This window comes from Mytilus galloprovincialis, chromosome 11, assembly GCF_965363235.1.
Source record: "Mytilus galloprovincialis chromosome 11, xbMytGall1.hap1.1, whole genome shotgun sequence".
NCBI lineage: Eukaryota > Metazoa > Mollusca > Bivalvia > Mytilida > Mytilidae > Mytilus > Mytilus galloprovincialis.
This window is the reverse complement of record NC_134848.1, coordinates 22,704,309-22,728,394: the sequence shown is the minus strand read 5'-3', so window position 1 is coordinate 22,728,394 and position 24,086 is coordinate 22,704,309. Positions and strand designations below refer to the sequence as shown.

The following is a 24,086-nucleotide window of genomic DNA, read 5'->3' as shown; positions in this document are numbered from 1 at the left end:
TTCTCTCTCAAATATCTAAGACTGTCTCCTCAAATCAAATGGTTCGTACCTGAGACTTGAAATTCTTATAGAGCTTATACTAAAATTGAGAATGGAAATGGGGAATGTGTCAAAGAGACAACAACCCGACCACAAAAAAACAACAGCAGAAGGTCACGAACAGGTGTTCAATGTAGCGAGAAATTTCCGCACCTGGAGGCGTCCTTCAGCTGGTCCCTTAACAAATATAGTTCAGTGATAATGAACGCCATACTAATTTCCAAATTGTACACAAGAAACTAAAAATAAAATAATACAAGACTTACAAAGTCTAGAGGCTCCTGACTTGGAACAAGCGCAAAAATGAGGCGGGGTGACAGGGGTTCTTTATTCAATTTGTTATTTATAAAATAAGCTGGTGCATTTGGGGTTAAACATGTTTTCGTAGGTAAATAATATTGTGGAATTTCTTTTTCTTGAGGGTGCAATAGTCTATAGAGTATTTACTATTACTTTCTGTTTGGTGGAATAGTGAAATAGAAGTCAATACGTTCTTGCTCAATCCTGTGTTGCTTTGAAGGTTTCCTGATTGTCATGACATCCTCAGCCTAAGCAATGTTTATTACTGTAATTTTAATTTCAAAATGACCGTCGTGTGCCGTTTTTTCAACGCACTGGTCAACTCCACCATAGCAAATCACATGACTTTGACAATCAGTAAATACCACCGAAAAATATCTTTATATTAAGTAAAGAATTGTCGTATAAAAATTAAATACTCGGGAAATGGCAAAGTTCACGAAGTCTAGTCTCGACTGATAAAATAATTTTACAAAAAAAAAAAAAAAAAGTCCGAGCAAAGGGGGGGCGTACGCCCTCTACGCCCCCCCCTGAATCCGCCACTGTTTTTATTCATTAATCAAGTAAAATAACCTTTGAATTATTTTTAGCACTGACCACATGATCATAGGGGGCGCTTAATGAATCAATGTTAATGGTGTTCTTACTTTGCATGTCCAGTTACATTCATTCAAACGTTCTAATGACTATGACGTAATACATTTTTGGGTGGATGACGGACGCGCTGGATTTTCCGCCATTTTGTTCCCGTTTGAACCGATTTGAAAGAAACCTGATAAAATTACATGCATCCATATTTGTGTGTTATAAAAGTAAGAAAGGTAAACAATAATTTATTTTGTTTATTCCAAAAATGTTTTAAGACAAATATGGCTCTAAAAGCTGAAGCTCCGTAAGGTGGCTAAGCGATAAAATGGTGCGTGGTCGAACCCGTATCCGGCCAGGAAACTTATTTGGCCCAAAAAGTAATATTCGAAGGCAAAACAAAATCCGCAATTTTGAAGTTTAGCAATATTTATTCAAATATTTTCAAGATTCACATCTTCTATTCAATAAAATGAAGCCTCTCCGTTTTCATGGATAATCTTTCATTTTGTCTTTACGGTGGATCTCTGCCAAAATTATCTGACTTAAAGAGGCCTCAAAGTTCATATATCGAACGAGAACTACACTAAACTAAGTCTATACCAAGATTGTCGTAGCTCAAAATTGGTTGTTTGGACTACTAATCTCAATCTTAAACATAACAGCTGCTCTATGTCCTCTATCCCTAAAAGCATGAAAAGTAAAAGAGTACAAAAAATATACATGTCTTAAGTGAAATTATATTCGTTTTGACTTTTGTTCTTCAAAACAGATTAAAAATATATCGGTGATCTTTCGCAGTTTTAACTATTTCAATTATTTTTTCTGGTGGTGCAGTGGTAACTAGATGGTTAATCCCATGATGGTTTGAGGTTTGATAGTTTGACAGTTCATCATTATGATAGGAGATAGTCAAAATAGTTATGACGTCTGGCAAGGCTTTTTTTTCTGAACACGGAAACACCTGAAATAAAAATCGCAAAAACGTTGCACCGAAAATAAAAATTGAGAAAAATGATGCACGAGAAACATAATCGTAAATATAAAGGAAAAGTTATTACTCAGCTCTTCTTGGAAATCAAATAATCATTATTAATGGACATGAGGACCCTGCAGTCATCTTTTAGTATCAGCTACTTGCATCTGATTTGAAAGAGACAAAAATATTCAAAAATAATTTGATAGAAATTGATATTCCGGGAACACATGCTTTAAAACAATCTTCATAATTTAGTCCCTGTTTATTTTTTAATCACAGACATGACAAGCACGAGAAATCAGGTGTACAAAAACAAAACACGGGGGAAAAAATAAGGGGAAACACGAAGCACTCATGTCGGACAAAACACAAGAAAACAAGAAATTTTATAAAATGTCTAAACACGAAAATACATGAAATAAAAAGGAAAATAACCCTTTACCACCAGGGTTTAAGCTAGGATTTTGAGGGCTTTAGTCACTTTTGCGCGCTATTAAAATCAACCTTATTTTGTGTAAAAGCAATGGAACAATGATGTATATTAATACTAGCTTCATCTTTTGACTTACATGTAGTCAGATTTTAAGGGATTGAGGCACCAGCTTGATTGGCAGTTAATGTATGATTTGACTGTATTGGCCATTATTATGAAAGATTCTGACATGGAATCCAGAAATTTAGTTCACAATTTCTCTTCAGTTTGTTCCAGGGGTCATTCCTGATCAACAAAAGTTGGATTCTATTTTTTTTTTAAACAAGGAATCACAGCAGAAATTAATTTGCAATGATTATTTCACTGCATAATTATTATCCTTATAAAACGTCTAAGTCGATATTTGGAAATCATTTCTATCAAGTTGGAAATGTATAAAAATCCTTTCTGGATCGATTATAATGACTGAAAGGAGGTTGTAAACAAATCAACACTAGATCACGTTTACTACTTTCGGTTTTAAAATGAAACGAAAACGGGAAGTGACACGTGGATAATAAATTCAAAACGAGTCCGGATTCATCAGGAAATTATCATTTTTCGATTTAAATTCCTTTAGTAAGAGATATATATTTGTCTCTCTCGTTTAATTGATTCTAAATGATTTCGTATTTTACGTTTTTAATGTCTATAAATAGTCAAAGGAATACTTTCACACATGCGTAAAACACAATACAGGAAGCACCTGTTTAAAACATTTTCTCGTGAACTTTTTGAATAAAAACATTAAAGTTCTTTATTTTAGAAAGTTTTTTAGGAAAATTTAAATCAAATATGACGAAAATGCCTTCGAATGACGAATCTACGACAAACTATCTTCAGATTGTGATCGTTTGGGAAATATTGAAATTCAAATGCGAACTGTCCGGGTTGTTACATTTTTGATTAAATGACGAAATTATACTCCTGGTTGTTGAAATGCCGACTGACTGATTTTCCTGGGGAAATAATAATGATGGTCATTCAATTATGGGGTTAATTAATAAATAACGGATAAGTGACCCATCTGATGGCGATAAGCGGATTAGTTGTAATCAACTTGAAACACCTGTTGAAAATGTTAATTACCTGGAGGTCATAAACTTGTCAAAAACATGAAGACAGGTAGATTTATAGTTTTTATTGCGAAATTCTTTTTACACTTTCAAAATTAAAGTGACGAAATTGATTTGAAAAACTTTCGTCAATGAGAAAACCCTTTCGTAAAATACGAAAGTGACGAGCGCTAGCAAAATCACTGTTTACCACCCTCTGATAGGGATTCATTACCAGGGACGATTCCAGGTGTTTTCATATCAAATGGGTCCCTTGAACATCAAATTGGGAATTTTTATCCCAATTGGGAATTGTTATATATGCATAAAATCTAAGACGAAATAATATCATTTTCCTGTAGAAGCGGAAAATGTATATTAAGTTTAAGGAGGTTTGCAGGTATAAGATTTTCAGAATAAAATTAAACATTTATTTTTCATTACAAATTTTATTAATTACCTTTAGTAGTTGTTACTTTATCATATGGTACAAAAATTATTCCAAAAAATCAATTTGTGTTGGCCCCAGGTGACTTTTAAAATGTAGATATCATTGAAAAAGCTCCAAATTTTTTACCTTTGGTGCAAAAATGCCATTTTTTGGCATTATACATTTTGTAATTGAAATATCTTTTTTAACTCATCGGTGACCTATGTTTTTTTATTGTTGTTTTCAAATTCCAAAAAGTTGTGCCACATACTGCTAAGGTAATCTATTCCTGGGATAAGAAAATCCTTAGTTTTTCGAAAAAAATAAAGTTTTGTAAACAGGAAATTTATAAAAATGACCACATAATTGATATTCATGTCAACACCGAAGTGCTGACTACTGGGCTGGTGATACCCTCGGGGACGAAATGTCCACCAGCAGTGGCATCAACACAGTGGTGTAAATAGTTATCAATAGTTATTTGTAACATTTTGAATAATTATGAATAGGCTACTGATTATGATATATATGATTCTCAGAGATATGATCACCATATCACTTCACAGTTATTGGATTGAGACCAGGGAAGTTAGATTTTTGATTATAGGCCCAGTTTTCAAGTTGGTCCAGATTGCGGTCCAAAATTAAACTTTGTTTGATTTCAACAAAAATTGTATATATGGGGTTCTTTGATATATGTTTTTTTTTAAATCTAACGATGTATTTAGATTTTTAATGTTTGGGCCCGGTTATCAGATTGGTCCACATTGAGGGATTAAGGGTCCAAATTTAAAATTTATTTGATTTCATCAAAAATTGAATTCTTGGGGTTCTTTGATATGCTGAATCTAACCATGTATTTAGGTTTTGGATATTGGATATAGGTAATGTCCAATTTAAAATTTAAAGTTTTTAATTTAAGTTCTTAGACCACATTCATTATGTGTCAGAAACCTGTGTTGTGTCAACTATTTAATCACAATCCAAATTCCAAGCTGTATCAAGCTTGAATGTTGTGTCCATACTTGCCCAAATGTTCACGGTACGAACTATGTGGTCGTATAAAGCTGCGTCCTGCGGAGCATCTGGTTATTGATTGCATTTGAATAAACTTTTTTCAACTTAAAAAACCAGGATACAAATCCAATGATTGCATGTACACTGACAGGCCTATTAGACAGGGCCTCATGTGTAGAGTCTGAGAAGACTTTGGCATTGATGAAAACTGGAACCCAAGTCCTGTGACATGACTAGATTCAGTTGTTCTCGACTCAAATTTTTGAAAAGTATTTCAAAAGATATTAATCAAATTCTGTTCTATTGTTTGAATTCATTTTGTTCCTTGAATCAACTTAAGGGAGCTACCATTTGATTTTTATGGGGGGGGGCTAGGATGAAAAATTTTGTCCTGCATTTTTTTTAGCTGTAATCTTTGTCCTGCCTTTTTATTTTTCACTCTGTTCGGTCCTGCCTTTTTTTTTTGTTTATCCTGACTTTTTTTTACCGAAATTGTCGTCCTGACTTTTTTTTTTGCAAGTGTCTCATCCTGCTTTTTTTTTACTCAAAACTCCTGTCCTGCCTATTTTTTTCAAATTTCATCCAACACCATGGCTTAAAAAGTAAAAACAAACAGACTGAGAGACAGACATTAGTACATAAAACACAACATGGTAAACTAATGACTAAGCAACACAAAACCCCACCTAAAAACTGGGGGTCATCTCGGGTGCTTCCAAAGGGTCAGCAGATCCTGCTCCACATGTTATATAAATTGAAAGATGTGATTATGATTGCCAATGAGACAATCAATGATCAAACGTAGACCAAATGATGTTGATTCATGATCATACACTGTCACATCAATGACTACACAAGATTTCGTTTCATAGGCAACATCATGATCTGGTGAGAATGTGAGAAGGTTGAGTAAATTTTTGCTGAAATAAGTACTGTAAATTCAGAAGTTATTGCGATGTTTTTATTATTTCGAAAAATGTGATAGGGTTATAATTGCAATTTAATTTAAACTCACATTTTGAAATTTTTATATGAATTAATTAGACATGACAGGGATTTTTCTCAATATCACAAAAATTCAAATCGCATTTAAGTCCAAAAATGAAAATGACAAAATCGCAATAATCATGATAATAGATGCATGCAATAATTTTCGAATTTACAGTATAAATACATGTAATAGTACTATTTAGTAATTATGTCTATATAAATATTTGAATGAACTTTAATGCATTTCTTTTTCATTCTAGGTTTTTAGTTAATGGCTGTACAGAAATAACGTCAAGAGGTCAACATGCCTACCACCCCGAGAAGAGCCGCAGCAGCAAATAAAAAAGTAGAAGACTCAGATGGAGATTTAAAGGATGATCAGAAAAAGGATACAAATAAAAAAGATGCAACGGCTGAAGAAGTATCTGATGGAAATTCAAGAGGGCGTGGACGACCAAAGAAAGACTTGTCAACTCCTAACAAGGATGCAATAGATGAGGAAGAGGAAACCAGTACGGATTCTACAAGGAAGAGGCAAGGGAGGACAAAAAAAGACATACTAGTACCAGAAACAACAGAAACACCTGAAAGGAGAGTCCGAGGGCGATCAAGAAAAGACACACCTGGGACACCTGCTGTAAAAGATAGTGAAGAGTCAAAGAAAGGCAGGGGTAGACCAAAGAAAAATGAGGAAAAAGATGGAAACGATGAAATTGGCTCTCCTAGCGATGAAAAAAGAGGACGTGGTCGACCTAAAAGAGATTTAAATGACACAGATACAACAGAGTCTGATCTGAACAGTGGGAGTGATAAAGAAAGGATTGAAGTAACGTTACCAGGCCGTGGGACAGTCATAATCAAGTCTGAGCCAGATGATACCTTCCACATGTCAACTAGAAGGAAGACTGGTTTTAGTTGTGAATGTGGGCAATCTTTCTCCGTAGAATATCTCCTTGAGGATCATCAGCGGAGATGTAAGAAGGCTGAAACAGGTACTCCAAATATGGTAAAAACTATTAAGAAAGAGCCGGGATCAGCCACTTCTACACCTAAGGCCAGAACTAACAGAGAAAAAGCTAAAGAGACTCCAAAGGAAAAGGCCAAGGACACTCCAAAAGAAAAGCCTAAAGTGACATCCAAAGAAAAGTCTAAAGAAACACCAAAAGAAAAGCCTAGAGAGACACCAAGAAGAAAACCAGAATTAAAAGCAAATATAAATCCAAAGAGTGGAAATGACAAAGCAGAAACAGAAACTAGCAAGGACCTTAAAAAATCTGAGCCTTCTGAATCGGAAAAAGATTCTGCTGACACAGTTGAAAGCTCTGTAAAGGAAACAAATGATAGTGATAACCAAAATAAATCTGAGGAAAAAGACATTGATACGCCCATGGAAACCATACTAGTCAGACCTCCTGGTGTTTCTAAGGAAATTTCAACACCTGTTTCTCGTAGTAAGGCAACTGAGGTTAAGAAGATTCTTGTTGTTACGCCTGAAGGGCTGAAAAGACAAAGTGTTCCCCAACCTGCAGTTTTAAAAGTAGAAAAGAAGCCTGTTACCCCATCCACAAGAGTCATGGTCATGCCGAAGCCAAAATCGGCAGAAAAGAAAGTTGTTGTCCTCATGGGAACGAAAGAAACAGAAGTGAGTATTGATGCCATTGATGATGATAAAGAGGAGGTAGAATTAGAGGCTGTAACATATCAAGCAGTGGCAGTAGAGGGTCAACAAGAGCCCGTCATAGAACCGGAAGAACCATCTTCAAATGTTGAGACAAATGAAGAGGAAACGGAAGATATAAAAGCTTCAGAAACCATGGAAACAGAGACTGTAAATGATGGAGATGTACAGACTGCGCAACAGGAAGTACAAATAGTAGAGGTTGATGCTGTAACAGGCCAGGTAATAGTGGTACAGGAAGGTCAGCAGAAAGTTGAGAGCAATGAAAGTGCTGAACAGGTACAGGTAGTAGAATTAGAGGCAAGTGCAGAGAAGATGGCATTGCTACAGGAGAGCTTAGGGTTAATGGACATACCACAAGAACCTGTGGAACATTCTGTTGAGGAAGGAAGCTCTGAAGAAAAGGCTATTGAAGAAAAAATGGAAGTTGATCCGAGTGAAGAAGGGGTGAAGACAGAAGAACATAAAGATCAGGACGAGAGAGAGGAAGGCGAGGTTAGTACTTAGGGAGCTACCATTTGATTTTTATGGGGGGGCTAGGATGAAAAATTTTGTCCTGCTTTTTTTTTTAGTTGTAATCCTTGTCCTGCCTTTTTATTTTTTACTCTATTCGGTCCTGCCTTTTTTTTTACTAGTTTATCCTGACTTTTTTTACACAAATTGTCATCCTGCCTTTTTTTTTACCAAGTTGCTCATCCTGCCTTTTTTTTTTACTCAAAACTCCTGTCCTGCCTATTTTTTTCAAATTTCATCCTAGCCCCCCCATAAAAATCAAATGGAAGCTCCCTTATACAAGCAGTGTAAACACTTTAAACGAGTTTTGCTTGAACAGAAAAAAAGCAGATAGTTATAAATATGATTCAAAATGATTGCCAATTACAATGAATGAAACAACTCTTCACCAGAGTTCAAACGTTTTGGATATTATGCATTTGTAGGCCACTGCACTGCCTTCAATATTGAGAAAAACCCATACTGTATCGTGTGTTTAGGGCTATTCCAGAAAAAAATGTATTGGGGGGTTGGAAGGCACATTGTATTAATAATACATAGGTGATGGGTATCAGAGCAACTTTTCACACTATAATGCACTATAATTCTCAATTACGATTGTCTGGGTGGCGGGTGCTGACAAAAACTGCCTCCCCCCCTCCCCCCCCCCCCATACATTTTTTTCTGGAATAGCCCTTAGTCAAATATAAAAGCCACAAATGAAAAATGTTAAACAATTTAAATTAGAAAATTAATCGCTTAACTTTTTAAAAAATATTTATTTGTGAGAGCTTAACCTTCCAGTAACCTCACTGTCCTGGAAAGTAGTGTAAGAGCACAACATAAGAACAAACTTTTAAAATCAGTTGCAAAAAGGGTTAACTCAATAGATCGGTTCAAAGCACAACAAAATGTGAAATGAATTATTTCAGGAAATGCTCTGGAATTTTGAAATGCCACTGATTTGTGTTATAGTATCAATTTTTGCAATAATAAAAATGTAACAAATATTTTTTTTTTTAACACAATACATATATACCTGTACTTAATTTGTCCATGCATTTTATTGTGCAGTGTTGCATGTGATCGTTTTTTAAAAGAAAACAAAAGAAATCATAATAAACACTGATAAAGACGATGAAAAAAAGTTTGTTTTTTTTTAATTTTTAGTATTTATAACTTCCAATTTACAACATAATATACACAAATATAATAGCAATATATAATATATAAATCTATAGATATTATCTACTCAATACCTCTTTCTATTAGGAAAAAAGTTTTATCTAGTCTGTTTATACATATATATATATAAGATATGTGTGGCATGACGGCCAAGAAGATAACTCAACACCAGATTTCAAATGATGTTGATTAAATGCATTAAACTCACTGCCATGACCTCCATCAATGGGCAAAACTCACACCACATACAACATGTACAATAAAGGCCTGAAACAGTTCAAACTTGAAAACTAATGGCCTGATTTATGCTTGAAATAATGAACAAAAAAACAAATATATATATGATATATATATATATATATATATATACAGCAAGAAACAAAAACCACTTTGAATTACAGGCAAATGTGGACAGGTGGATATAACTACATATATTTTGACAATTTTATTTTAGGTGAAAGAAGGAGATGAAGACGACGAAGAAAATGAGGAGGATGAGGAAATTTTAGATGACGGAGCTTTGGATGGTAAACGTAAAATTACTGATGACGAAACATGGACGCCTCTTGCAAAAAGGATCAGGAGATCACTGGCTACACCAGCAACTGGTACGAAGATAAAGAGTTCTTACCGACCAAAAAAACAACCAAAGAATGCTTTATCCCTGTTATCTGAAGCTGCTAAGAAAACAATGGAGAAAGCTAAAGAGGAGAATGTTGAATTGGATCCAGTTCAGTTGAAGATTTTTGAAAGTCTTGTTTCTGTTGCCGTTAAAGATGAAGATATTGATGAGGACGAAGAAGATGATGTGATGGAAGTACGAGTGATTAAACAAGAAGAATCAGCTGAAGGTATTGAACTCGATGAGGATGGTGAAGTGGCTGCGGTTATTTACAACGATGATGAAGAAGCACTTGTAGATATTTCAGTTATTGAGTCCATGGTCGATTTAGAATCAGCTGAATGTGGCATCTGCTTCATGAAATTCAAAAATTCTAAATACATGAGAAACCATCTTGTCACCCACACAGGAAATAAAAAATTCACCTGTGAGGTCTGCTCCAAAAGATTCATGAGAAAATACGACTTACAACAGCACATGATGAGAGTCCATTCGTTCATCAAGGCTGCTCGTGGGAAAATTATTTCTTCAGAAGAAGAACTTTTAGCCAGTAACAGTGAAGCAGACTTAAAGACCTGTCAGTATTGTCAAACCCATTTCACCACTCAATTTATGCTGGATGCTCATTTGGAGGAGAAACATTCGGAAGAGAGGCCATTTGAATGCCCTGTTTGTCAGTCCAAGTTCCCAACACAGAAGAAACTTGTTCGTCACAAGGACTCTGTCCATTCTGAACGGCAACACCAGTGTGAACATTGTGAGAAATCCTTCAGGTTTCTATATGCATTGAAAGAACATGAAAAGACCCATAACGAAGCCAAGCCATTCTTGTGCGACGACTGCGGAAAAGGCTTTGCTTTGGCTAAATATCTGCAGAAACATAAACAGCGCCACACAGCTCCAGAAGTGATGGACAAAGTTTATAATTGTAGATATTGCGATAAAACGTTCGACAATCTGCATGAATATCAACAGCATATAAGGACCCATACAGAAGCTGAGGACAGAATATTCCAGTGTGATCAGTGTCCGAAACGTTTCTTTAAACAGGTAACGTACCATAGTTGTTTAGTCTCAATACTAATACACACAGTTTAAGAAAAAAAATTATTTTATTTTGTGGTGGGGATTTAAAAAAAAAACCCAGAATTCTCATATAAAAATGTAGCATAGAACTAACATGACTAAGAAGATGTGATAAAATTGCCTATGAGACAACTCTCCATCCACGTCACAATGAATAAAAAGTAAAGAATTTGAGGTCAAAATACAGCCTAGCTCACATGGAACATGTACATATACATATTCAAAGGGATTTAAAAAAAGCATACATTTTCTTGATGTGGGTTTAGTATTTTCTAATCTTATCAATTTCCACCCAGTGGCGGATCCAGAAATTTTCATAAGTGGGGGCCCACTGACTGACCTAAGAGGGGACCCGCTCCAGTCATGCTTCAATGATTCCCTATATAAGCAACCAAATTTTTTCCCAAAAAGAGGGGACCTCAGGATTTCATGTTTTTAAACCCGGGATTTCGTGAGACCCCTCCTATCCCCCCTCATGGCTAAAAAAGAAAAAAAGAGATAGTACACAAAACATCTCATAGAAAACTGAAGACTGAGCAACAACAACTTGTGCTAAAAAATGCACCACAATTTAAAATGGATATCACTAGAGGATTCTGAATAAATTACCAAAAGTCAAAAACAATATTGTAGCTATCATCTTTATTTAATGAATTGTACCTTTTTCACAGGCACATTTGAAAAGACACATCATGACTCATTCGACTGTCCGTTGTTATGAGTGCACGTACTGTGCCAAGGCGTACAAAGATCCAGATACACTACGGAAACACATCAGGTTTATCCACAAGTCCGCTGAGGAGGACGGCAACAGGAAGGAGTATCCATGTCCATTCTGTGACAAGGTCTTCTATAGCAATGGTCATCGTAAGAGACATTTGATTAAACATACAGGTTGGTATATCATCATTCCGTTTTATAAATTCTCTGAGTTTGACTAATTGAACGAAAGTCTGATGATCACAATTACTAGTAGTCAAGAATTTCTGCAGACACATTAATCTATTTTGAATAAGAAACATATATATAGAAAATCCAAAGTTGACGAAACAAATCAGAATTTAGTTCTAGAAAAAAGGAAGAGAACATATTAAGGTGGTACCCAACACTTTAACTAGAATTAATTTGATTTTCATAAAATTTTAACAAAAGTATTTACTTTGACCCTTTGACAAAAATATGAAAATTTCAAAAATTGCTACCAACCGTTTTATCAGAAAAAATACACTGGTTATATAGCAGTTTGACAAACACTTATTTTGATCATTGAGAAGCTAAATATTCCCTTAACAACACAACGTAATTAAAACGTTTAGCTGATTTTACAGAGTTATCTCCTTGTAGTGTTAGGTACCACCTTAAATAGGAGATAAAAAAAATAGCTAGGTACATTGTATATTCAAAACTCATATACATATTAGTCAAAGAAAAATTGACAAGAGCCACGGTAAAAAACGATAAAAAGACAAACTACTGTGAAAGTACTTTAATTTGTGGGTATAATCAATTTTCGTGGTTTGAGCAATATTTACATGGGCGTGGGTTTTTAAATTCATGGATTTTAGTTTCTAAAAATAAAAATTAAGGCCTTTAGAAACGAAGGTTACAAATAGTCTGGATTGAAGGAAATTGCAAAGTAAACATGAATCGTGTAAATCGAAGTGATAACACTAGTTAACCCATGATAAAGTAATCAACAGATTAAAGACCATCAAAGGTGTTAATTAGACCATAAACATGTCACAATTGAAAATATATGCAGTTGTAATAGTGGTCAATCAAATTGTGATGGCTTCCAAAAGTTTCAAAGAGAAGGCTTCAACTTTACCACTTAGGACCCATGGTTCAATAGCTTACTTGTAAAAAAATCCTGCAGAAAAAAATGTACAAGAGTAAATGGAAATAGTATTGTTTGATCATGTTAGAGATAAAAATGCAAAAAAATATTACCTCAGGAATATGTGTGACAAAAGAAAGAAAAAAAGGAACATCTTTAAAGTCATGACAACTCAAGTGAATTTTAATTTTATCATGTTTCTTTTTTTTTCAACAGGTGAAAGACCATTCAAGTGTGAAGAATGTGGGAAAGGTTTTACAGAGAAAAGGAGTCTTCAGAATCATCAAAGAATACATAGCGGTGAGTATACAGATTACAGGACAGAATAAGCATGATTAAAGGGGGGAGGGGGCGTTATAAATGGAATAATTAAAATGGGAGGGGGAGGGGGTACAGAACAGATCTAGAATAAGGAGGACAGTTACAGTAGAAAGGGAAAAGATCACAGGTGGAGGAAGTAAAGGACAGAATAAGGGAGAGGTGTTACTTGACAGAATAAGAAAGGGGAGTTACAGGACAGATTAGGGGGGGGGTTACAGAACAGAATAAGGGGGGACAAAGGACAAAATTTGGGGGAAGTGTCACCTTTACAGAATAAGGGAAGGGATCACAGGAGTCTAGAAATTACATTTTAATATAATGAATGATTTAACATGAATTGCATAGGTAATCTTTTAAAGGATATAAGACTCCTGAAATGAGTGGTCATGTAATATGAAAATATGTTGGTGGGGGTATGACATGTTTTCAACAGAGACCAAATTATGTAGACCTTAGCAACTATAGATCACCATAGTGGCTTCATCAATGAGCAAAACCCAGAGTACATAGCAATTAATACACAACTAAAAATAGCTGTCTGATTTTTGTATAAAACAAAAAAAAACAAATATGATTTACAAGTTCACAATTTCAATGTTAATCATTCCTCTTGTACAAGTCTGAATGTTTGTCAACTTTTACAGCTTACATCAAAGATGTGCTAGTTTTGAAAATGAATAAAAAAATGACATCAATCTACTGTTATTTAATAATTACAAATATCTGTTTCAGGTGAGAGACCTTACTCTTGCAAGATATGCGGCAAGGCATTTATCCAGCTCTCACATTTAAATCGCCATACCTTCCTCCATACTCAGATACGTAATTTTGAGTGCGAGGAGTGTGGCAAGAAATTCTTTGAGAATGCTGACCTCCAGAAACATCAGCGAATCCACTCAAAGGACAAGCCCTACAAATGCGAATTTTGTGGCATTGGGTTCTCACAGCCAAACATATTAAAATGCCACAGGAGGCGGCACACAGGTGAGAAACCGTACGTCTGTGACATTTGTAATCGTGCATTTATCCAGATGGGGGCACTGCAGACACATCGGAGATTACATACTGGAGAACGGCCCTTTAAATGCAGTTATTGTGGACAGGGATTTGTGTCGAAAGAGAGGATGAAATTCCACACCTACATTCATACGGGTATCACACCCCATATTTGTCACATTTGTGGTAAAGGTTTCAGGTTAAAGTTCAAACTTCAGAGCCATCTAGATTCACACGAGGGCGTCTATAGGTACCAGTGTAAAATCTGCAATAAAGGATTCTTAGAGAAGACGAAGCTCAATCGTCATATTAAACAAATTCACGACGATCCATCTAATCCAGATACTGATAGCTATATTGAGAATAACATCCGAATTATACAACGGCCAGACCCAGCAACTCCAAAGTTTCAGATCGTTGAATTGCATCCAGATGACGAAGCAACTACGACTCACGTCATTGTTGAAGACGATACACTTCGTAACTTCAGTGAAATTGCTGTCAACAGCATGTCGCAGCCTGCGGCCAATGAGGAGGTCATAGAGACAACACAGACGGTCCCAGGGTCGTACGAGATACAGACTTCAGAAGGAGACTCGACTAATGCTGTACAGCATATCCAGTTCGATTCAGAGTCTGGAGAAATCACTGCCTCAGGGGGGACAACTCTATTTGATGGTACTACAACTATCAACTTGCCAGAAGGAATCATTTATGAAGGAATGGAGAATGGGGAGGAAGTGGTATATGTGGTGATACCAGAAGATAATCAAACTGTTATCCTTTCATAGAACTGATATTATTATTAAGGAAGTGGTGTGTATGGTGATACCATTAGATGTTCAGACTGTTATCATGGTTATCCTTTCATAGAACTGATATAATGGAAGGGGTGTTTGGGGTGATACAATTAGACTTGTTCTGTCATAAAACTGATGTGAAGGAAAAAATCATTTTTCTAAATTATGTATTAAATTAGGAAGAACGATTTAGGAAATCTGCATTAAAATACTCATAGACATTTATGTTTTAAAACTGAAATAAATCTATTATAAAAGTGCAAGGCCAAAATCAAAACTACCTGCAGTGTTTCGGGTTAACAATACAACCCTTTTTACAACTTTGATTGGTGTATTGTAGAGCATAATGCATGGAATAATTCTGATATATGTACAAGTAATTAGGTGTTAAATTAGAGTGTTGTCGCTGTTTGTCAGGAGTTATCACTTGTTATAAAATGATTCACTGAACACTAGCTATACAGCAGAAAAGGTTTGTTCCGGGCTATTCCATTAAAATGTTATGATAGGGTAGAAGGGAAGTTTAATTATTGAATGTGGGTCATTGGTCTTTTTTCAGTATGCCTCTGATACCATTATGCAAAATTATCTAAAAAATGGTTCTTGGTTGTAGGGATATATATTCTAAAGTCCTTTCCTACCTTCCCCCATATATTTTAATGGAATAACTTTTTCAGAATCCTCTTGTTTGTACATGTATATATCATGTAAATACATGTAGCAATACTGAAATGGAATTGTTATGTATAACATTAAACATGTATAAATTTTTTTGAAAATTGTATTGTGTTCATAATAATAACTTCATTTTAATATTTGAAATGATTATGAATTTAGGGCAACTTTAATTACTTAGATAAAAAATTACATTTATTAACAAGCATTTAGAACACACTGTTCTTTAATTTTGCAGTAAAATTTAATGAATTCTGATGTAAGAAATGATTAATCATGTTGAAGATGAATAAAATTAAGAAAGGAATGTCTATTTTTAGAAATGATTGACAGCATATTTTTAGATTGAGGATACATTATTTTATTATCATGGTTATTTTACACTACAAGTTGATAAGTCCCCCCAAGTAAAAAATGAAAACCATGTTTCCTCGATCAGGATATTTGTGGCGGCTCAAATTCATCTGAAATCATGTAATTAAAGATAAATTTAATCGCAAAGAAATTTTTATGAAAATTTTACTGATTCAAAATATAATGAAATGAAAGATCCTCATTCAGATCCATGGGTTAAGTTTTATAGAGGTTGTTTATCCTGTTTATATATATGATTTACGTTTAAGTAAGTTATACAACATTGTACAATGAAAGCTGTTTTTTCTTTGTTAAGTTATTGGTTTGTATTTAAAATGATTGTGTATATTGTGCATATGACATGTTTATTGAGATATTTATGCATGCTATTTGCAAGATGATTTTTATGACAAAAAATTATTGGAAAATCAAATTTCATTCTTTATATAAAAGGTCAAGGATATTCCTATAATTTTTTTAACAATGTCTATGTTTTCTTTTTCCTTTAAAAGGGGATATATTCTTGCATTTAAAATTTAATCAAATTGCATGCAGAAAGTTGTGTATTTTATATCATGTATATTTACTTGTGTCATGTGCATTTAGGATAAGTATTCAAACTTGAATAATGTTTTTATTTTGAATAACATGAATTGCAATATTGTTTGGAATGTGTGCTATTTCGCTTATGTGTAACAAATTATAAAAATGCATTTTAATATTTTTTTAACAATTTTCCTTGTTGGGAATATAAAAAGATACGTTTTTACAAAACAATTTTGAAAGGGTTTTATTTTTTCTTCAGAGTTTAGTTTATTTTTTGGCAAACTTAAATTTGAGCTTGTTTAAAAGTACATTGAAAAATTCTATATAACTTTGAATAGTTTTATCTGGTTTTTTTCCCCTTCATTTTTCCAAATAAAATATTAATATAATGTTTGTTACTTTGATTTTTGAAGCAATCGGCATGGTTCAGTATTTACATTATTTTATATTGGAACATTTCTTCTTTCAAAAACAATGAAAAAATTACAAGGATTTTATAAGATTTTCAAAGTGGACATTTTGAACTAAATGTAATCAATTTATGGTAAGAACAGTAGTGGTAAGTGAACAAAAGGTTTAAGGGATAAAACCAGAGGATTCAGGATATCTAACAAAAGTTCTAAAACTATAGAAGTGAACATACTTAATTTATTTGTTGTTGAAAAATTGACTATAGACACCCGTTGTTTCATTGTTTCAAATATGTACTCAGAAGTATCAGGATAAAGTAACTTTTGAAATTTATATTCACTGATAATTACCTTACTACATTGTATTAGTTAACGTTTCATTGTTAATCAGTTTGAGTTACATTGTTGATATAATTACATTAAAATATCAAACTTCACTTTTTAGACTATTTTGACCTTTTTAGCTCACCGTTCCGAAGGAATCACTTGGCCATCACTTGGCGTCCGTCGTTGTCGTCTGTCTGGTGTGAACTATTTCAAAAATCTTCTCCTCTGAAACTACTGAACCAATTCTAACCAAACTTAAGCTGAATGATCCTTAGGGTATCTAAAATCAAGTTTGTGTTTTATTTTCTGTTTTGTCAAAAAACATGGCCACCATGGCTAAAAATAGAACATAGGGGTAAACTGCAGTTTTTGGCTTATATCTCAAAAACCAAAGCAGTTAAAGCAATCTGAAGTGGGGTTAAAGTGTTTATAAGGTAACGTTCTATCAGCCCTGAAATTTTCAGATGAATCTAATGACCCATTGTTGGGTTGCTGCCATTAAATTGGTAATTTCAGGAAATTTTGCAGTTTTTGGTTATTATCTTGAATACTATTAATGATAAAGATAAAGTGTAAACAGCAAATATTTTCAGCAAAGTAAGATCTACAAATAATTTCATATGACCAAAAGTGTCAATTGACCACATAAAGAGTTTTTGCCCTTTAAGGACAATTTAACACAATTTGTTATACGACCGCAAATTTTGAAAAAATTTTCGTCGTATATTGCTATCACGTTGGCGTCGGCGTCGTTGTCGTCGTCGTCGTCGTCCGGCGTCCGAATACTTTTAGTTTTCGCACTCTAACTTTAGTAAAAGTGAATGGAAATCTATGAAATTTTAACACAAGGTTTATGACCACAAAAGGAAGGTTGGTATTGATTTTGGGAGTTTTGGTCCAACATTTTAGGAATTAGGGGCCAAAAAGGGCCCAAATAAGCATTTTCTTGGTTTTCGCACTATAACTTTAGTTTAAGTTAATAGAAATCTATGAAATTTTGACACAAGGTTTATGACCACAAAAGAACGGTTGGGATTGATTTTGGGAGTTTTGGTCTCAACAGTTTAGGAATTAGGGGCCAAAAAAGGGCCCAAATAAGCATTATTCTTGGTTTTCGCACAATAACATTAGTTTAAGTAAATAGAAATCAATGAAATTTAAACACAATGTTAATGACTACAAAAGGAAGGTTGGTATTGATTTTGGGAGTTTAGGTCCCAACAGTTTAGGAATTAGGGGCCAAAAAGGGACCCAAATAAGCATTTTTCTTGGTTTTCGCACCATAACGTTAGTATAAGTAAATAGAAATCTATGAAATTTAAACACAAGGTTTATGACCATAAAAGAAAGGTTGGGTTTGATTTTGGGAGTTTTGGTCCCAACATAATAAGGGGCCCAAAGGGTCCAAAATTAAACTTTTGTTTGATTTCATCAAAATTGAATAATTGGGGTTCTTTGATATGCTGAATCTAACTGTCATGACTGTGTATGTAGATTCTTAACTTTTGGTCCCGTTTTCAAATTGGTCTACATTAAGGTCCAAAGGGTCCAAAATTAAACTTAGTTTGATTTTGACAAAAAATGAATCAGTTAGGTTCTTTGATATGCTGAATCTAAAAATGTACTTAGATTCTTGATTATTGGCCCAGTTTTCAAGTTGGTCCAAATCGGGGTCCAAAATTAAACTTTGTTTGATTTCATCAAAAATTGAATAAATGGGGTTCTTTGATATTCCAAATCTAACTGTGTATGTAGATTCTTCATTTTTGGTCCTGTTTTCAAATTGGTCTACACTAAAGTCCAAAGGGTCCAAAATTAAACTTAGTCTGATTTTAACAAAAATTGAAATCTTGAAGTTCTTTGATATGCTGAATCCAAAAATGTACTTAGATTTTTGTCGAGCCTGCAACTTTTGTTGCAGAAAGCTCGACATAGGGATAGTGATCCGGGGGCGGCGGCGGCGGCTACGGCGGCTACGGCGGCGGCGTTAGCTAACTTCTTAAAAGCTTTATGTTTTAGAAGGTGGAAGACCTGGATGCTTCATACTTTGTATATAGATGCCTCATGTTACGAAGTTTCCGTCAGTCACATGTCCAATGTCCTTGACCTCATTTTCATGGTTCAGTGACCACTTGATAAAAAAGTTCAAATTTTTTGTAATGTTGAATTCTCTCTTATTATAAGTAATAGGATAACTATATTTGATATGTGCGTACCTTGCAAGGTCCTCATGTCTGTCAGACAGTTTTCACTTGACCTCGACCTCATTTCATGGATCAGTGAACAAGGTTAAGTTTTGGTGGTCAAGTCCATATCTCAGATACTATAAGCAATAGGGCTAGTATATTCGGTGTATGGAAGGACTGTAAGGTGTACATGTCCAACTGGCAGGTGTCATCTGACCTTGACCTCATTTTCATGGTTCAGTGGTTATAGTTAAATTTTTGTGTTTTGGTCTGTTGTTCTCATACTATATGCAATAGGTCTACTATATTTGTTGTATGGAATGATTGTAAGGTATACATGTCTAGCGGGCAGATGTCATGTGACCTTGACCTCATTTTCATGGTTCAGTGGTCAAAGTTAAGTTTTTGAGTTTTGGTCTTTTTATCTAATACTATATGCCATAGGTCAACTATATTTGGTGTATGGAAATATTTTATGATCTTTATGTCAGTCGCGCAGGTTTTATTTGACCGTAACCTCATTTTCACGGTTCATTGCACAGTGTTAAGTTTTTGTGTTTTGGTCTATTTTTCTTAAACTATAAGTAATAGGTCAACTATATATGTTGTATAGAAGCATTGTTAGCTGTACATGTCTGGCTGGCATGGTTCATCTGACCTTGACCTCATTTTCAAGGTTCATTGGTCTTTGTTTAGTTATCTTGGTTAATGTTAAGTTTATGGTACAGTTGTTATAAAGCTTAGCTTTTTTACTTAGGACTATCAACATAATATCAATGATTAGTATAGAAGGCGAGACATTTCAGCGTGTGCACTCTTGTTTATTATGGGCCCAGTTTTCAAGTTGGTCCAAATCAGGATCTAAAATTATTATATTAAGTATTGTGTAATAGCAAGTCTTTTCAATTGCACAGTATTGCGCAATGGCAAGAAATATCTAATTGCACAATATTGTGAAATATCAAATTTTTTTTTAATTAGAGTTATCTTTCTTTGTCCAGAATAGTAAGCAAGAAATATCTAATTGCAAAATATTGTGCAATAGCAAGATTTTTTTTTAATTGGAGTTATCTTTCTTTGTCCAGAATCAACTTAAATCTTTGTTATATACAATATACAATGTATATTCACTTTTTACTACCAACTGATAAATTAAAATAATCTTTACCATTCAGTGATAACAAGCAGTTTTTTTACATCTTAATGTTTTATGATGTATTTAAATGAGTAGTTATTGTTGCAAACTCCATTAGAAATTTTAATTGAGATTAGTTTTGGAATAAGGGAAAGGGGGATGTGATTAAAAAAATTGGGTTCAATTTTTCTCATTTGAAATTTCATAAATAAAAAAGAAAATTTCTTCAAACATTTTTTTGAGAGGATTAATATTCAACAGCATAGTGAATTGCTCTAAGAGAAACAAAAATTTTAAGTTCATTAGAACACATTCATTCTGTGTCAGAAACCTATGCTGTGTCAACTATTTAATCACAATCCAAATTTAGAGCTGAATCCAGCTTGAATGTTGTGTCCATACTTGCCCTAACCGTTCAGGGTTCAACCTCTGCGGTCGTATAAAGCTACGCCCCGCGGAGCATCTGGTTTATCATGTTTTCTAACTTTAAAATATCTTCTTTTCTGAAACCACTGAACCAATTCAAACCAAGCTTAAGCTGTATGATCCTTAGAATGTCTAGAATAAAGTTTGTGTTTTATTTTCTGTTGTAAAAAAACATGGCCGCCATGGCTAAAAATAGAACATAGGGGTAAAATGCAGTTTTTGGCTTATATCTCAAAAACCAAAGCAGTTAGAGCAAATCTGACGTGGGGTTATAGTGTTTATAAGGTAATGTTCTATCAGCCTGAAATTTTCAGATGAATCTAATGACCCATTGTTGGGTTGCTGCCACTAAATTGGTAATTTTTAGGAAATTTTGCAGTTTTTGGTTATCTTGAATACTATTAATGATAAAGATAAAGTGTAAACAGCAAATATGTTCAGCAAAGTAAGATCTACAAACAAGTTTATACGACCAAAATTGTCAATTGACCCCTTAAAGAGTTATTGCCCTTTAAGGACAATTTAACACAATTTGTTTATAATGTAAAGTTCTATCAGCCCTGACATTTACAGATGAATCTCATAACCCATTGTTGGGTTGCTGCCACTAAATTGGTAATTTTCAGGAAATTTAGCAATTTTTGGTTATTATCTTGAATAGTATTAATGATAAAGATAAGCTGTAAACAGCAAATATGTTCAGCAAAGTAATATTTTTTCTGTCTATGAAGAAATAACATAAAAAATTTGGTGCACATTGAATAACGCGCGTACCGGGTTATTTAACAGTGTGCACCACATTTTTTATGTTATTTCGAAAAGACGGAAAAAATATTAGTCATTTCTTATAATTTAATTCTAAATTCCATTTTAAACCGTAGAAAACCATGAAAAAACGTTGATGACGTCACGGTCACATGACTAAATTATGTCTATGGGCTGATAACAAAATAACGTTAACCAATCAGAAGACGCGTTACATCCAAAATTAAATTATTGCCCTTTAAGTACAATTTTACACAATTTGTTTATTATGTTTTCTAAGACTTATTAATATACATTAAACCAAAAAAACAAACTACAATGAAATTGGACACTTAAACTCTTAAACGAAAGATAAATGCCAAAAAATCAAGGTGAGAGATTCAGGCTCTTGAGAGCCTCTTGTTTGACAACTTGGCAGTAGAAGGCTATAATTTTTGTACTCTGGTTAATTCAGCCCTTTTTTTCTTGCCTAAGGAATGATTGTAAGGTGTACATATAAAAAAGAAGATGTGGTATGACTGCCAATGAGACAACTCTACAGGAGAGACCAAATGACACAGAAATTAGCAGTTATAGCTCACCGTATGGCCTTTAACAATGAGCAAAGCTCATATTGCACAGTTAGCTTTAAAAGGCCCTGGAATCACAAATGTAAAACGATTTAAAAGAGAAACCTAATGTCTGTCTGGCAAGGTTCATATTACCTTGACTGTTTTCATGGTTCATGGTTAATGTTAAGATTTTGTGGTTTGATTTGTTTCTCAGGTACTATAAGAGATAGGGCCACTATATTAAGGGTATACAATGATTGAAAGAAGGTCAAGTCCGTGTGGCTTGGTTCATCTGACCGGAACTACATTTTTATAGATCATAGATAATGTTAAGTTTATGTGATACTCGTGGTACAGACATGAAATAAATCTTCGGTAAAACACACGAGACATTTCAGAATGTGCTCTCTTGTTGAATAAGTCTATAATTTTGAAATATTTATGTCTAGAGCATCACCAAAGAGACATTTAAGGCTAACACGTGCATCTGGTGCAACGCAATTGGTGCAGTTAATGTTATTACCCTTCTTGTGCATTAGATACTGAATTTGCAGTTACATAGATGTAAGAAAATTTGTTATGAGTGCCAACTCTTCACCTATAAGCCACAATGTGTAAAAGAAACTCATTATAGGTCAAATTATGGCCTTCAACACGAAGCCTTTGCTCACAACGAACTTACTGCCACACAGTCACAAAAATTACTTAGTGTGAAACCATTCAAACAGGAAAACCAACGGTCTAATCTATATGTAGCTTGCTATAAAACCAGGTCTAATCCACTATTTTCTACTTCAGAAAATGCATGTACCAAGTCAGGAATATGACAGTTGTTATCCAGTCGTTTGATGTGTTTGATTTGAAAGCACTTAGATATCTAGTGTAAATAAAACTTGTAATTTAGCTAAGACCGCTATTTAAACAAGACGGGGTTAAACTAGTTTTCATTACTTGATCCATTCTCATTAACATTCTGTGCATGAAAAACAACCATATTCCCTATAAAAGACGTTCACCTAGGTATGTGTGCATACTAGTATCCAAACAATGACACTCTCCAACTTTGTAGACGAGCACAAAATTTATGAAAAAAATCACTTTTTCGTTGTACTTGTTTTGCTGACCTTTTTGTCTGGTTAGGTTCTCTTTTATCTGCTTTATTGTTTGCTAAAAAAGTCGTCATTTAAGGACAATAACTCCTATAAAGAGTGACAGTCTACTGTTCAGTTTCTGTACAGCTTGACTTATTTGACCAATATGGCTAACATGACTAAAAATAGAACATAGGTGTAAAATGCAGTTTTTTGGCTTATATCGCTGAAACTAAAGCATTTAGAGCAAATCTGACAATAGGTATAAATGTTCATCAGATTAACATCTATATCATACTTATACACAAAAAGTATTTCTTTATACAATTTTAACTTTCATATTTGACTGTTTAAGTATATATAATTATATATTCTTTTAAATGTTATCTCATCCGATAATATTTTATGCATTTTATGAATGTGACCTACCGAATTCCCTTTCATGAATGTGACCTACCGAATTAGACTATTTACCGGATTTGTAATCACATAAGCAACACGACGGGTGCCACATGTGGAGCAGGATCTGCTTACCCTTCCGGAGCACCTGAGATCACCCGTAGTTTTTGGTGGGGTTCGTGTTGTTTATTCTTTAGTTTTCTATGTTGTGTCATGTGTACAATTGTTTTTCTGTTTGTCTTTTTCATTTTTAGCCATGGCGTTGTCAGTTTGTTTTGGATTTATGAGTTTGACTGTCCCTTTGGTATCTTTCGTCCCTCTTTTAATGCATTTTTAT

General features: G+C 34.1%; 1 protein-coding gene across 2 annotated transcripts; it reads left to right on the top strand.

Annotated features, from left to right (window-relative positions):
- Positions 1-1,018: 1,018 nt before the first annotated feature.
- LOC143051881 (uncharacterized) lies at positions 1,019-17,306 on the top strand. Of its 2 annotated transcripts, none has more exons than XM_076224874.1 (6): positions 1,019-1,151; positions 6,128-8,040; positions 9,677-10,894; positions 11,602-11,824; positions 12,984-13,067; positions 13,821-17,306. In XM_076224874.1, exons 2-6 carry the CDS (start codon positions 6,172-6,174, stop codon positions 14,873-14,875), a joined length of 4,449 nt encoding a protein of 1,482 aa, XP_076080989.1. In that variant the 5' UTR covers positions 1,019-1,151; positions 6,128-6,171; the 3' UTR covers positions 14,876-17,306. The 2 variants fall into 2 exon arrangements, with proteins under 2 accessions (XP_076080989.1, XP_076080988.1); XM_076224873.1 differs by having other exon boundaries at positions 1,019-1,160.
- The last annotated feature ends 6,780 nt before the right edge of the window (positions 17,307-24,086 follow it).